This window comes from Ptychodera flava, chromosome 13 (assembly GCF_041260155.1).
Source record: "Ptychodera flava strain L36383 chromosome 13, AS_Pfla_20210202, whole genome shotgun sequence".
In the NCBI taxonomy this organism is placed as follows: Eukaryota; Metazoa; Hemichordata; class Enteropneusta; family Ptychoderidae; genus Ptychodera; species Ptychodera flava.
The window spans coordinates 31,773,109-31,788,303 of NC_091940.1; the positions used below are offsets into that span (position 1 = coordinate 31,773,109).

The 15,195-nt window shown below is 38.3% G+C and overlaps 1 protein-coding gene across 1 annotated transcript in view; it reads left to right on the plus strand.

The window, feature by feature from the left end:
- Positions 1-15,195, plus strand: part of LOC139148173 (rotatin-like) — a 40,097-nt gene that overhangs the window by 11,177 nt on the left and 13,725 nt on the right. Inside the window, exons 18-33 of the mRNA XM_070719482.1 lie at positions 31-130; positions 268-365; positions 2,140-2,260; positions 5,127-5,289; positions 5,692-5,886; positions 6,540-6,788; positions 7,500-7,721; positions 8,140-8,211; positions 8,625-8,768; positions 9,167-9,242; positions 9,707-9,835; positions 10,610-10,714; positions 10,949-11,107; positions 11,564-11,671; positions 12,109-12,301; positions 12,827-12,897. Of these exons, the coding sequence (XP_070575583.1) occupies positions 31-130; positions 268-365; positions 2,140-2,260; positions 5,127-5,289; positions 5,692-5,886; positions 6,540-6,788; positions 7,500-7,721; positions 8,140-8,211; positions 8,625-8,768; positions 9,167-9,242; positions 9,707-9,835; positions 10,610-10,714; positions 10,949-11,107; positions 11,564-11,671; positions 12,109-12,301; positions 12,827-12,897 (2,205 nt within the window). The remainder of the gene's footprint in view (positions 1-30; positions 131-267; positions 366-2,139; positions 2,261-5,126; positions 5,290-5,691; positions 5,887-6,539; positions 6,789-7,499; positions 7,722-8,139; positions 8,212-8,624; positions 8,769-9,166; positions 9,243-9,706; positions 9,836-10,609; positions 10,715-10,948; positions 11,108-11,563; positions 11,672-12,108; positions 12,302-12,826; positions 12,898-15,195) is intronic.

The following is a 15,195-nucleotide window of genomic DNA, read 5'->3' on the forward strand; positions in this document are numbered from 1 at the left end:
ACACTTGTCTTTATTTTATTTTACCTGCAGGTTGATGGTCTAATTAAAGTTTACAACATCGTGACATCAGCTACAGTTGAGTTAGAAGTGAGGAAGTCTGCAGCTGAACAGCTGGCTGTCATTCTGCAAGGTACAAAATGATTTTGATAATGGTAACTAAATTCGTCAGTCAGTTTTTTAAAAAAAAATAAAAAAAAGATCCAGGTGTTTCATGGCTTCTTCTGGATGTCATCTTAAATCTTTTATGTTGTTTTCTCTTATCCACAGATGTAACTCTACACCAAGCGTTCATGAAACACAATGGTCTGGAGAAAATAATGGACTTAATCAAGAGCGCCCTCATCAAACCAGCAGAGTCTAGAGAGGTAAATTTGGTCATCATAGTAATACAATATTTTATGGAATCTTAAAGTGCCATTAGCTGTATCTTTTGCATTCCACTAACTAAAAGATACATTCAATCCTGAGAAAGATGTTTTAAATTCCTTTATTATTACATATGTACCACAGTTTACTTGCATCGAAGCGCGCGCGTACTACCAGTATTTGCACTGCAGTGCAATACCAAAAACATTATGCCATTTCTTTATGTTAATGAGTATTTACCAATTTTGACCCGGAACTATTTTTGTTTGTAAACACAAAAAATGTCGTCTACAAGATTTCATTTCACTTTGGTTCGATGCTAGTTATAGTAAAATGCATGACATTACCGATAAAAACTACGACACAGAAAATTGCATGTACTTATTATAGTGTGAGGATGATTTTTATTATCCGGAAGAGCAGTTTGTTTGTCAACGAAGCAAAAACATTGACAACAGGCGACGTCCGTTTCTAGATGGATAGGCCTACGCGGTGGCCGCCGTGCTATATATACGGCGGCCATCATAGATCGAAACACACGTAACTGCGGGCGCAGCAGAGCCAATTAAACAGTTAACATTTTCAGAGACGTTTTTACCAGTATCACCGGACATTCCCTGTTTACAATAGAAAGTCACTTTTGCATGCAGTTTATTCTGTGCTTTTGTGTTCCTACACGCTATTGATAACAGTGAGCGCTTGTGTGCCACGATGAACACTGAAAATGAAATTTGATCGTTCGACAAGTTACGTTTGCCGTAATCTTACTCTTAAATTTCCCGTAAAAATCTTCGAACTGTTATTTGTATCGATCATTTAGTGTGAAAAAATCAAAAGCGTTCCATGTTCAAAGTTCTCTTCGTTTGGCTATCTGTGGCATGTTGCTACGTATCTGTGAGCGATCGCAAGCAGAGTTCGAGCCCTCCGACGTTCCTCTTACGTCATCCTTGATAAACAAGTAAACAATAGTTAAGCCAATCAAAATAGAGGGTGTGACGGCGTTGACCAATGAAAAGTGAAAGCTGATTCGATGCCTCATTACAGTGATGTCAATGTTATATAACTCCGCAGGCTCGCCCTGAAGCTTAGACAGACAAGTAGTACGCACGACTAATCGTCGATTCTCTCGATAAATGATGCAAATAAAAGATAGAACATATGTAATAATAACAGAACCCCATGGCCTGTGAGTGCAAGCGCGCCGTACTAGCGGTATTTGCACGAGTGCTGCGGTGTATTCGGCTGTCCTTTCACTCGCTTCGCTCGTGAAAGGACTGCCGCCGAATACACCGCAGCACTTGTGCAAATACCGCTAGTACGGCACGCTTGCACTCACCGGCCATTGGGTTCTGTCATATTACGCCATCCTGTCTTTTAGAAGGTCTATTTTCCAACCCTCGGTGCTGAATTTGGTCAATTCGCATGCACACACATATATGCGGTGGCCATATTTGAGTTGCAACTCAAAAATTATTTAGTTGTTGAAATTTTAGTTGCCAATGTTTGAACAACATTCTGTGATCACATTTCTGTAAGCATTTTTACATGAGTTGCATTGGATTTCAAGCCATCTTATCAGATAAAATGCAAAGAGATAGGGCCGATTAGGCTTTATAGAGCAATGTTTCTGAACAGTAGTCAGGTATATTGGATGAGAAGAGCATATATCAGGGTACAGGTAATATGCAACAAAGCATCTATATTTCCAAACTTCTATTCTTTGATTCCTTGTTGTAAATACTAACTTGCAATAATTGTATTTTCAATCCACAGCAAGAACAAGTTGTGTTCATTCCAGCCTGTCTGACTGTACTGCGTCAACTGATCCACCAAGACTATAGTCTAAGACATCAGCTAGCCCATGACTTCACTATCTATTTTGTACTGATTAGAAGTAAGTGTCTAGTGAAGTTCTCCCTTCTTATTTGATATGGATCATATTTACACATCAGTTTTGCAGTGAAGTTACTGTCTTAAGGCAGTACATGCCTCAAAATTGAAATCTTAAAATTTGGTGAATTTTCCGTACAGACATTGTAAATTGGTCCCCTTGGAAATAATTATATATAATCCCATGGTATTTTTCTCTGTTTGACGTCATCGTATACGAATGTTTTTTGCGGAGCCGTACAACTTCGAGCCGAAGGTGAGAAGTTGTGCGGCTCCGCGAAAAACACGAGTATACGATGACGTCAAACAGAGAAAAATACCATGGGATTATATATTTATAACATGAATAGTCTTCTTACTTTTCTTTGTACATAGATGGATCAAAATTATCGTAACAAATTGCATGAATTTCGTCACGATTTGTGTTTTACTTATGCGGATTACTTTCATTTAAAGAGTAAAGCGGCCCGTCACCTGGCAGGAGAAACTTTCATTTATAAATCCCATCAAGCTGAAATTTGCTCATCAAATGGTATCTCCACCAACCAGACATACGGATTCGGTCACGTGAACGTGTCAATCATTGTCTCGCGCTGGTACCAATGCAAGGCAAGATGGCCATCGGCAGACTAGCTTTCACCGTGCTAGCGACGGATAGCCATAGTATTCAGAGTTACTTAGGGTATTTACAAATATATTTTATGAAGTAAATGCAACGACACGATCGAAACAGTAATTCTCATTCTCAGATATGCTGTGGCTTTCAAAATATCACACAAGTTTACGACCTTGGCGCGCGCGAAAGATTCCGTTCGATGCAGGGGTTCGATGACACACTCATTGCATGTCTGTGCCCACAACGTTGCCGTCACCGGTCTCAGCCGGCCGCGGTGGTGTCAACTTGTCAATCCCGATCTCTGTCCTCAATATTTTCGTCTTACGGACTTTGGTGTTTGCAGTGACACATATCTAGCCCGTGGATACATACTAATTTTGTTACTTGACGGAAACTCTGTTTTGAGTGTTGTCTGAGTCAACTTTCGAAGTATATGGGATTCCACAGCGCTGCACACAGCCTGACAGCTTATGTCTTCCTTACAGCCTTAAGCTTATGCTGCGCTGCAAGATTGATTCTGAGCGAGAATTTACGGGATTTTTGTGCGATAAAGGACATTGATCGTTGTAAGTCGAATGACTTTATGCTTGTGCCTCCTATGTCGCTTTCCCGAAGATTATACTGTACTCATTTATTCAGTTTAACTTACGTTGAGGTGTAGGTTTCGGTTTTATCGCCAACCGGGATCGCCAGGTACGACGTCCACATTGAGCCTTACGACTCGACTGGAGCCGCGACGTTACTGAGCCATTAAAATAAAACGATCGTCGGTATCTCCATTCGATTCTCGGGAAAAGCTATAGTTTTAGCGACTCGAAATTTCGTTGGACAAATATGCCTTCTATGTTTCCATGTCTGGATTTATCGGGTCATCTTTTTGTAAAAATAACGTGCGAGCTAGCACGGCATCGATCACAACAAATCTGTTTGTGTCACGACGCCTGCAACTATGCACGAAAAAAGTTCCGGTTGATGACGTACAACAGGGGTAATTCTGATTTCTTATCCGTCCTGTTGTACGTCACACAGGTGAAAATTCGGGCCAGTTCATGTGATAAAGAATAAAATCAGGAGTCACTGTGCAAAATTTGTACTAGAAAACAAATTACCCAATATTTACCGACACTTGAAATTCCAATGGCTGCCAACCCTGTGTTAACTCCACTGGGAAAAATTAAATTTTCGATTTTCACAAAAATAATTTGATGAAATACTCCATGAGCTTCAAAATGAGCCCCCACAAGTGGTAGACCAAAACAGAACGGTAAAAATTTGAGAGTCCAAATATCTGTCCCTGGGGTGCATTCTACCTTAACTGCAGTTATGTCTCAGCTTCGTCTCAGTCTCATGCTCTGTTTGTGTCAGTTGTAATATTTTTCAAATTAATTTACATGTAGGAAAGTGCTTATCAGTCTTTTTAAAAACAAGCAGGTAGTGCCTGTTTTATGACTATTTTCCCTTCAATTTTAGAACCAGAGTGTTAAAGTTTAGCACTGTTATGTCTGAAATGTCCACAGACATTGCTCAGCACGCAGAAGTGCACTTACAAAATATGACGTGAAGAGGTGCATATTGCTTACCGGTACTAATTTATCAAACAGAAACTTTTATCAGTGTGTTTAGAATCGAATGAAAAGAAACACTTAATACATAACACAGTAGGTTTACTACTTCAGAGAATATGCCCATTATAATGGTAACATCACCTTCCAAAATGATGTTGTGTGTGAAGCCTACATCAACACCTAGTTCACTGACTAGATTCTCTCAATTCATTGCCACTGTCACAATATTAACAAGAGAAGTGCTGCACAAAATGTGCCTCAGTTTGACCTGTTCAGCAGTGTTTCATCCAGGATGGAATCAACAAGGGGTTTCCCCTAACCAGAAAATTTAGGGGGGATTTCACTTGTTCATGTGTTCTACTTTGTATCTCTAACGTGTGACTGGCACCATTTCATGGGGACCTGGTCCCCCCTTGACAAATTACTAGGGGGGTGCCAACATGTCAACAGAGGGGGAGTCCCCAATCCCCCTCTCTAGATGAAACACTGGTTCAGGTTCTATACCGGGTATGCAGCAATAATTTTAGGTATGGTACCAGAAAGTCAGGCCTGACAGCATTAAGTCTCTCTGGTGTACAATTTAAAACTTTGACATACAACACACAGGGCGTGTCAATGAATACTGCAATGTATTGTTTACTGTAGTGTATTTGGATGATATCATTATTGTCATTTTCCAATCATGACAGGTGCCTTACTCTTTGCCACGGATGACAGAGTCCGCTATGAAGCCTCCCATATACTGACATTACTGCTCTTTGATGAAGTGGCAAGTCTGGAAGGGCAGTCTTCATCCGCTAACTTTGAAATCAAGAGAAATGGATTCAGTCTGCCCAAATGCGTTATTGAGAGGTAGGGCATGTAGTGGGTAATACTTGTGTAAGGAAACAACAGTTTTGCTCCAAATCAGGGCTTTCTTCCGTTAGGTGCTTTAACACTATTGATATGAGTACATAATTTAGACCTAATGATATTCAATGTTTGTAATTTTTTAAGAAAACCTTAAGATGACTGTACCTCAAAATATTCAACTGAAAACTTCTGTGATTCTCAAAATATCAGTTTGTTTTCAGTTACACATCTTCTCGCAGAGTTTGATAAGATAACCCAGGAAATGCCCTGCACATAGTAAAAATGTAAGAATGAGTTTATGCAAGTGAAAGGTTTCATACAACCAAAGGTAAGGCAGCCAAATTTCTGTTTACATCAAAATATAGTGATATGGTTTTGTCCATTGTCTGCCTAAATCTACAGATACAGGCTACCCTTCAAAGCACACAGTCAACCTTCCTTGAGTCCACACCGAGTTGATGTACCTCCTAGCTCAGATCCATTGGCAACTGGACCCCCTGCAGAGATGTTAACTATGGGATGGAATATTGCATGGCATCATGGGATTGCACGCCTAGCAACCTTTGTGAAGAAAGGCAAGAAGCAAAAAGAAGATGGGTTAGTGACAGTTCTATCTGCCAGTATTACAGTTTTTTTGTTATTCAACCAGTTCAATTCCCAAGAAAAATTTTCAGTGAATTTTGATAAAAATTTTAACCTCCATCTAATAGGAACAACTTGTGTCATGCTCATTTTTGTTTTGTTTTTCTTTTTCATGATATACAGCAGAAAACCTCCCATCTGCTGACAGCATGGTAAATTTTTCCATGTTTGAAGTTCATTTTGCTGTTGTCTAAAATGAGAAATGTGGCAACTGGTCAATGTTCAAATATCTATGCAAGCCCTACAAACATCCAAAGCATGTACATAGTGCATTGATAATTCTGTGTATATATAAAAAGATCACAATACTAATATGTTACAGCTGCAGGCAGGTCAGAGCATGGACTATGTGCTAATGGCCAACATGTTCTTACGATCAACAGAATAAACACAAAGCGCCCATTCCATGAAAGAAAAATAAGCAATGTAATGACAAAAATATTCTGACTTTGTCCATGAGCTGTCACCCCTATATTCCCATACAAGGTCCATTCTTACAATTCAAGACAATGGTTTGGGCAAAAACCATGATCGTGAAAGGGGTGATCTTTGACATTCATCACATTCCATATAATTTCTGATACTAAAATACTGTCTTTATTTTTCAGGTTTGCCAGCAAATTACATCTGAGTAGAGTGGAGAGACTTCTGCTGAGCTGCACTCACACATCCACAGGAATTCTCCAGTGTTTGGAGGCCATGTTGACTGCAAGCTCACACTTTGCAGTGAAAACTGCCCTCTCCAGGCTGGAACACTACATTGTAACAGAGAGGATCGGAGTTGGCATGGATGGGAATGGCAGCAGTCTGGCATCAAAATCAATGCTGGAATTAGACTGGAAAGAGGCCTTTGGAAGGTTGGTTTGAACAGTTTTCTGTCCACAAATTTCTTAAAACAGAAAATACAGGTTTTGAACTTTATTTCATTCAGTTACTTTTTAAGTAAGTTGAAAAACAAGTGGTTTTTAAATCAAGTGGTTTTTAAATCTTCAGTAATTAAATCACTAAAAGAAATTGAGATGGTGCAACATAGGGCAGCTCCATTTGTCAGAAGCGGGGTTAGAAACACAATTAGTGTTAGATGTATTCTGGAAAAAAGTTACAGTTGGAATCACAGCAGTCCAGAAGACCAGAGTGCCAGCTTACTATGCTGTATAAGATAATCAATAATCAGGTTGACATTCCAGTTTCAGACTATCTTTCATTTGCACCAAGCTGTACAATTGGTTTGCCTGTCCTTCATGGAGTCTTTGTCATACACATGCATTAGACTAAGTATTCTTATGTCAGTGTAGGATCGGTAAAATTGCAAAGTCACTGGTCTAAGGTGACAAATAGATGGTGACTGAACCACAGACCATTGGAAGTGCTGAGCCTTGCCATTTCTCTAGCTATTAGCAGATTCTGTAATGCGGTGGTTGTCATCATGAATTTCAAATATGTTTCTTCATTCTTTGCTTCTCTTGCTTCTCATTCTCAGCCTGAGAGTGTACTGATCTTTATCTTTACAAGTTCACCCATGAGCTGTCACTAGCTGCTGTAACATGCATTCATTTCACTTTATTCAGATTTCTGCAAGTCATTCCAGCCAACATGGAAGACGAGACCCTGTTGGCGCAGATCCTGCACTTCATGTCGGTCTTGTTGGACACCTCCAATGGTATCCCAGAGGAGTTCCTGACGTGGCTTGCTGACATCATAGTGGACAACCATGCTCCTCTGACCAGACTCTTACAGAAATCAGAAAGTTATGGTGAGACTGCTGAAGAGGAAGACAGCACATGCAAAAGGTACTTACTATTTATTACATTGACAGATTGTCAGGTGCCCTTTTGGTGCTCAAATGTTCTAAGAGTTCACTGACCTGTTCTGCATGTTAGAATTGTGCTTCCTGCCACTGAATGAGAATACATACATACAAACAGTGTTTGTCTGGTTATGACTTTCTTTTCAGAATTTGCATAAAAGTGCAGTTCTAACACTACACGCATATAAGGGCCTGCAAAGCTATGTCAAATATTTTGATAAACTTTCAAGATTACCATATGTGCAAACAGTGTTGCTCGATTACATTCTCATTATTTTGTGCAATTTTCCAAAACCTGCCACGTTGTAAGTTCTCAACAGTCCTAATATTCATGCACATGCTTTGTGGTTCTTAATTAAGATGATTTGTTGTAATGACTTTAAAGGTCAATTTCTTTTCAGAGCTCTCAACAAGTCAATTCTTGTGTTCCTAAGCGCATTTGTCAAAAAACTGACAAAATTCAACCATACATGGTGAGTTGACTCAGTTGTTCTTTCGATTCAAATATGCAAGATAGTTCAAATTCATGATCAATATTTTGAGAAAACGATTTGTTACTTCTTCAGTCTGGAATATGAGGGAGTACACGTTTTGATGTTAAAGACTCCCTATTTGATAAACTGTATTCTGTATCTTCTTGAAAGATTGCATCAAGTATATCTGGATCATTTTCAATATCTGTATTAACCTTCTACACAATGTTGTAGTGGTCAGAAAAAAGAAAATCTTGGAAATTTCCATGATTTTAGTGTCCTTAAGGATATGAACATATGAGTAGAGAACATCATACAGAGATGTGAACAATTTTTCATAAAATTTTGTAAATTTCAGAAGAGTGTGCCGCTGAAATGTCAGATTGAATTTTTCTTTCATTATTTTTGTACAGGAAATTTGGCAATGGTATAGGTTGCATTGGTGGTGATGTGACCAATGCTATGATACAAAGTCTCCACCTAGCTGATGCTGTACATTTCTATAATCTGCCGTCTTTGGAAGGTACTCTTCAGTGCCTGGTGCATGTGACTGCAAGGTAACATACACATTTGTGCAGAAGCTGTTGCAAAGACAAACTATCACAAATGATGAAAGTCTTGTTTTCAATATTTTTAAATGAAGTGTTTTAAAGAGTGGCTGACTTACACAGCAATTTTCATGACCCTTAGTGACCCTACATTGTAGTGTCTTTATTGATATAAATCCACACATTTTGGTTGAACACATTCACACTCTTACCAGCGTTCACAGGATTCTGTAATGGATTGCCAGTGAAAGTTGTCATGCAAATGACTGCATTTTCCTTACCACAGAAGACTGACATTTGGGTATTAGATGACACCCAAAATAACAGCATGTAAGGTCTTGTAAGGGTCATGATAATGTCCTCTAGCATAATTAACTTTCTATGACATTTCTCACACAACTGTACAGGCCTGGCTGGAGTAATGGTTGCATGGATATAGACAATTTGTCACTGTGCCATAAATTCTTGACATCACTCCTTGAGGTAGGTGATATTTTAGATTGTAACTTGCCAAGTGCCCATTATATTTAGCGATTTGCCAGAACTTGTCACGTGAGGATAAAATAGTTACAATTAGTTCTTACTTGTTCAAAAAAGTGACATCAGAGGGTGTTTTTTCAACATATAGTTCTGTTACCCAAGAATTACAAGACAAGTTATGATATTAACAATTAGTATATCTGTAGATTGTAAAGCTGATGTCTTTCAATAAAATCTTTGAGCAAGGCCCATGCATGAATGTATGAAAAAGAGTGCGTGCAAGAAACTAGATCTCGACATTTACATTGAATCATACCACCAAATACTGAATAAGACTTACCCAACATGAATTCTGCTATCATCACCATGCTTATGATTAATTATACTGCTGTATTTGCATGATAAACAACCCTTGATGCTGAGTTGTCATCATGAAATTTTATCAAACCATCAATGTCCTGTTGCAGGTTGTATCAGCATTCCATGTGGGTCGTGGTGGTACAGCCATGTCTTACATGGGAAAGGGAGTCACAAAAAGTGCCACGATGTGTCTTCTACATCTAGCTTTTGAAATGTCCCAGTATTCAACTGACAAGGTGTGTAGTTCAGTCACTCTGTCTACCGTATACATGTATTTGCTACAGTCAAAGTGGCAGAGCTTGTTTCTCTTTTTTGACATGGCATGTATGTGGAAGAGGTTTACTTAAGTGTCTTCTGGCCTGGCTATGCCACAGTCACCTCCATGAATGTCACAAATTCAAGGTCAATACAACATCATGTTATGAGAATATTTTATATATCAGGAACACACTGATGTCAAGTGTACTGATGGACATTTCATGGGATAACAACAGACAGGCTATTTAAATGACAAATTCATCGAATTCTGGGTCGATTTCCACTGTATGCAACTTGCAAGATTAAACATGCAACACCTTTATAGAAGACTGGTTCTGCTGCAGAGTCCAAAATTAGCATGTTACATGCAATCATTTCATATTTTGTATCAAACAGTTTTTACTTTGAAGTCATTCTGGAGAAGGCAAGATTGTTTCTTTGTATACAAAATACACTGATGGGAATGTGTGCTTTTTAATTCTGTAATATGAAATGGAAAGATCATGATGCTAGAATTATGCCATTTTTCTGATGTTTTTTTTGAAGTACTGCTACTGGAAATATGATGTGGTTAAATCCACAGTCAAATTTGGGGCAAATAAAACATGATTTCATGACAAACTGATACCTTGATTTTGAGAATCATAAATGAAGACATAACAGAAAGATGATAGGCTGCAAAATTGTGAAGAGCATTTGATGGGTGCAGGCTGTGATTTCTGATCATTTTGAAATTTATGTTTTGATTTCAGAGCTGGACATCACATTGGTTGTACATCAGACAGGGAAACAAAGATGAACTCATGAGTACAGGACTAGTCTGGCTGCTTTCATTGTGGTACTACAGAGATCCTGAGGTAAAACTTTCTTTGATCCCAAACGGTCAATTGATAGTCTGCCAGTAAATATCTGAAGTCTTGTTACAGGAGTTTCTGTAGGTATATACACGTACGCTGTAAAGCAACCATGTTAGGGAATGACTACAGTTGTGTTCTTAAGTTCCTTATCCATTTTCCATGCATTGCATGTTCGCAAACCACTAAAAAAACAAACAGTACCAATACTCATAGTATACTTGATTTCAATGCCAGGTGCGGGCTACAGGACTGGCCATAGCCACTGCCCTGTCTTCCACAGAACCAGGTCGAATCATGCTGAGTTCATGCTGCCAGCAAATCCCAGGTGGACTCTGGGGTACCGTCTTGACATTCCTGCTAGACCAATCAGAATGCAGCATAGTCAGGCAACAGGTAGGTACTTCAGTTACCCAAGAAAGAAGTCATGTGCAAGTTCTCTTTCAAAGTTATGTTTTACGTTCTCTTTTCCAATTCTATTCAGAAGTGCTGTGGTGCTACCTTTCAGTATGTGTAGGCATGACTTCATTCACTGTGAATATGAAATAGTCAAGGAATGTCAAGGATATGTCATCACAATTGACAATACTAAGATATCCATGGTGTTCATAAGAACATATCTTTTAAATGAAAGTAGATCTTACTTGCAAATTAATAATGAACTGTTATAACCTTAAGACCTTTGGCCTCACATATTCAAAGTGGTATGTAAATATCAGTCATGATTTTGTGTGGTATGTCTCATTAAAGAAACAACTTTCTTTATAAAAGTACATGTACCTATTTTTCAACACAAGTGACAACTTGATGTATGATTACTTCATGGAGATTGCATGTACTTGGTTTATACAGGCAGCAGCATTATTTGTGAATTTGACCTCTCAGCTGATGCCAAGCACAGCAGTGTCTGACCCGTCAGTGAAGTGGCAGGGACCATCTGTACAAGATGAAGAAACTCAGGTAAACTACTCCTTTACACCAAGGTTCCTTTAGGACAAGCCTACACATTATCTGCTTTCCTTTTTAAAGCAGCCTTCAACAAATGCTGTAATCTTTATACAGTTCAAACTTGGTAGTAAGCTTTGCATTCTCAAATTCCATTTGATGTCAGCATTTACTTTCACTCAGTGACAAGCCATCATGATTTGGTATATGAGGTGTCTGTGCAAGAGATTGGTACTTCATCAGATTTCAACCTTCTCACCCCAAAATTACTAGTATGTGCATCCATTCACCCCTTGGAAACTAAAGGGATCATACCACAATCTGAAGGTGTAAGGGTTTATCTTTTAATATGACTATTGACCAACAAATTTCTATATAAGAATCCTGGTACATCATTTCCACTCTGCATAATAAGTATCTTTCCCCCTCAATACGATTTCCACTATTCGCAGGTTTCACTGGTTGGTTTGCCAGCACTTATAGCTCTACTGCATCACTATCAATTCTACCCTGAGATAGTCTCCATGCTCAATAACTACTACGCAGACAGCACCATTGCTCCTGTCAGCATCATGGACGATGTATCTGCATCAAGCAGCTCTGTTACCCAGGCAACCGCATCACCATCAACACTGATAACAACAGGTAAAGTGTGGTACAGAATTTTTATTGTAAATATGATTGTCATATATGAGCTAAAGACACATTGATTACTGAGGTCAATGATCATAGCTTGTATACTAAAGCATTTTGGTAGCCACAGGAACATTTCTCGTACAGTATGAATTTCATAAGTTTACTTAGGGGAAATTCTTATAAAATGGCTGGGTATTCCTTGTAAAGGTACAAGCTAGTTTTATCATTAGAAACCATATATTGTACTCTATGACAAGTTTTTATCAACTTTTACGGTTGCTTTGAATTAGACCACGGTGGCTAAGCCATACAAACAGAGGCATGTGTATGGTTACAGCAACAAATATAAACAAAATATGTGTACTAATTGATGTATGCTCACACCTTATGCAAAACTGTTTACAGCATGTTTCTCAGCAGCTTGTCACAATGAGATCAGTTTGTCTGGATGAGGTCATAAACAACACAAAAAAACTGACTTGAAGGTAAATGTTTTATTCAGAAGTTTAACAAGTTATTTGTACTTAAATTCAGTGGAAAATGGAACCTTCAATGCCAGTCATGTCACAAGTGCCAATGCCACTCAAGAGCAGAGGTCATCTACGGTAGGTTTAATTTTGTAATACTTTCACAGATGTTTTTTGATTTTTGAAAGGAATTTTGGCTATTTTTAGCTCCCATAGCCATATGTATATATGGCAATGGAAGCTATTCTTATAGGCTAGGGAAATGTCTGTATGTATGTTTGTCTGTATGTCTGTATGTCTGTATGTCTGTCCGTCAACATCAAAAACTCCAAAACCGCTGTACATTTCATCTTGATATTTGGTGTGTACATTGATGATGGGCTGTAGATGAGATTTTGTTCAAATGAAGTTGTCATTGCCAAAAATATGCAAATTAAGTGAAAAAATGTAAAAACAGTCAAAATTGAAAAAACTCAATAACCACTGAGCAGATTACATGAAAAATTAGCATGTAAGTACTTTGGGCTGACATGAAATGATAGTGCACATCTTGGGTCAGTATCTTGGACTTGCTATTTTTCATGATTTTTTTGTAATTTTCTCCCATTTTTGGTCAAAAAATCTTCTTCTCTGAAACCACAAGTCCGATTGATTTGAAACTTGGTATGGAAGTGCATAGGAGTGACCTTTCCCAAATTTGGGCAAATCGTGGTGAAATTTGCATATTTTTGGTTTACACGTCCATAGACTCCCATGTATAAGGCAGATCTCCATAGACTCTCATGTATAAGGCCACGAAAAATAAAAATTTAGTTTCTCATCGTATTCATATTGCAAAAAGAATGCACTGACACAATTTTTAGTCCCCACGGATGAAGTCCAGTGGGCTTATAGATTGGGTCATGTCCGTCTGTTCGTCCATCCGTGAGTCCATCCGTTCACGCAGATATCTCGGATATTTTGACAAAATGTCATGTGACCTTGATGACCTTTGATCTCAAATATACATATTTGTCCATAACTCAGTAACCACAAGTGCTACCACCTTTCATATATGGTATGATGGGACACCTTATGACGCCACATATTGTACCTCATTAATTATGCACATATCTAATTTTGAGCGAGCCAATAGAGCTAGAGGTCTGATTTTTGGTATATAAGGATAACTTAGCAATACAATTTTTTTGACAAAATGTCACATGACCTCGGTGACCTTTGACCTCAAATATACATATTTGTCCATAACTCAGTAACCACAAGTGCTACAGCCTTCATGTATGGTATGATGGGACACCTTATGACGCCACATATTGTACCTCATTAATTATGCACATATCTAATTTTGAGCGAGCCAATAGAGCTATAGGTCTGATTTTTGGTATCTAGGGATAACTTAGCAATACAATTTTTTTGACAAAATGTCACGTGACCTCGGTGACCTTTGACCTCAAATATACATATTTGTCCATAACTCAGTAACCACAAGTGCTACACCCTTCATATTTGGTATGATGGGACACCTTATGACGCCACATATTGTACGTCATTAATTATGTGCATATCTAATTTTGAGCGAGCCAATAGAGCTAGAGGTCTGATTTTTGGTATATAGGGATAACTTAGCAATACAATTTTTTTGACAAAATGTCACGTGACCTCAGTGACCTTTGACCTCAAATATACATATTTGTCCATAACTCAGTAACCACAAGTGCTACACCCTTCATATTTGGTATGATTGGACACCTTATGACACCACATACTGTACCTCATTAATTATGCACATATCTCATTCTGAGCAAGCCAATAGAGCTGGATGTCTGATTTTTGGTATATAGGGATAACTATTGGAGAGAAATTTTTTGACCAATTGTCATGTGACCTCGATGACCTTTTACCTAAAATATATGTTTATGTCAATAAATAAGTAACCACAAGTGCTATGTCCTTTGTATTTAGTAGGATGGGAGACCTTATGACAACATAATGTCTTGTACCTCATTTATAATGCGCATATGTATTTCTTGGCTGGCCAATACTGCTAGAGGTCTGATCTTTTTTCCCGATTTAGAACCATAACTTAGACATGCCTCATGTGTTTCAAATTGGGAACAACGACATAGACCTATGTGTCCATAGATCTCAACATATACACTCCAGTGATACTTCTTAATGACCAAATTTTCCTGCCCCATCAAGACTAATACTGCTATTTCAAGTGGGGACTATGTCATTGTAAATGACTTGTTGAGTTAATGGTTGTATCACAGTGTTCGATATATCTAATTCTGTATTTTTTTCCATTTTATATTCTGAATAATACATTAAACATATTTCACTGTCTCCAGTACTTTACATTTAAGTATTTTCACTTCATGCACTTTATCCCTTTCACACATGTTCAAATATCTGACCAGAGAACAAACACTAAAT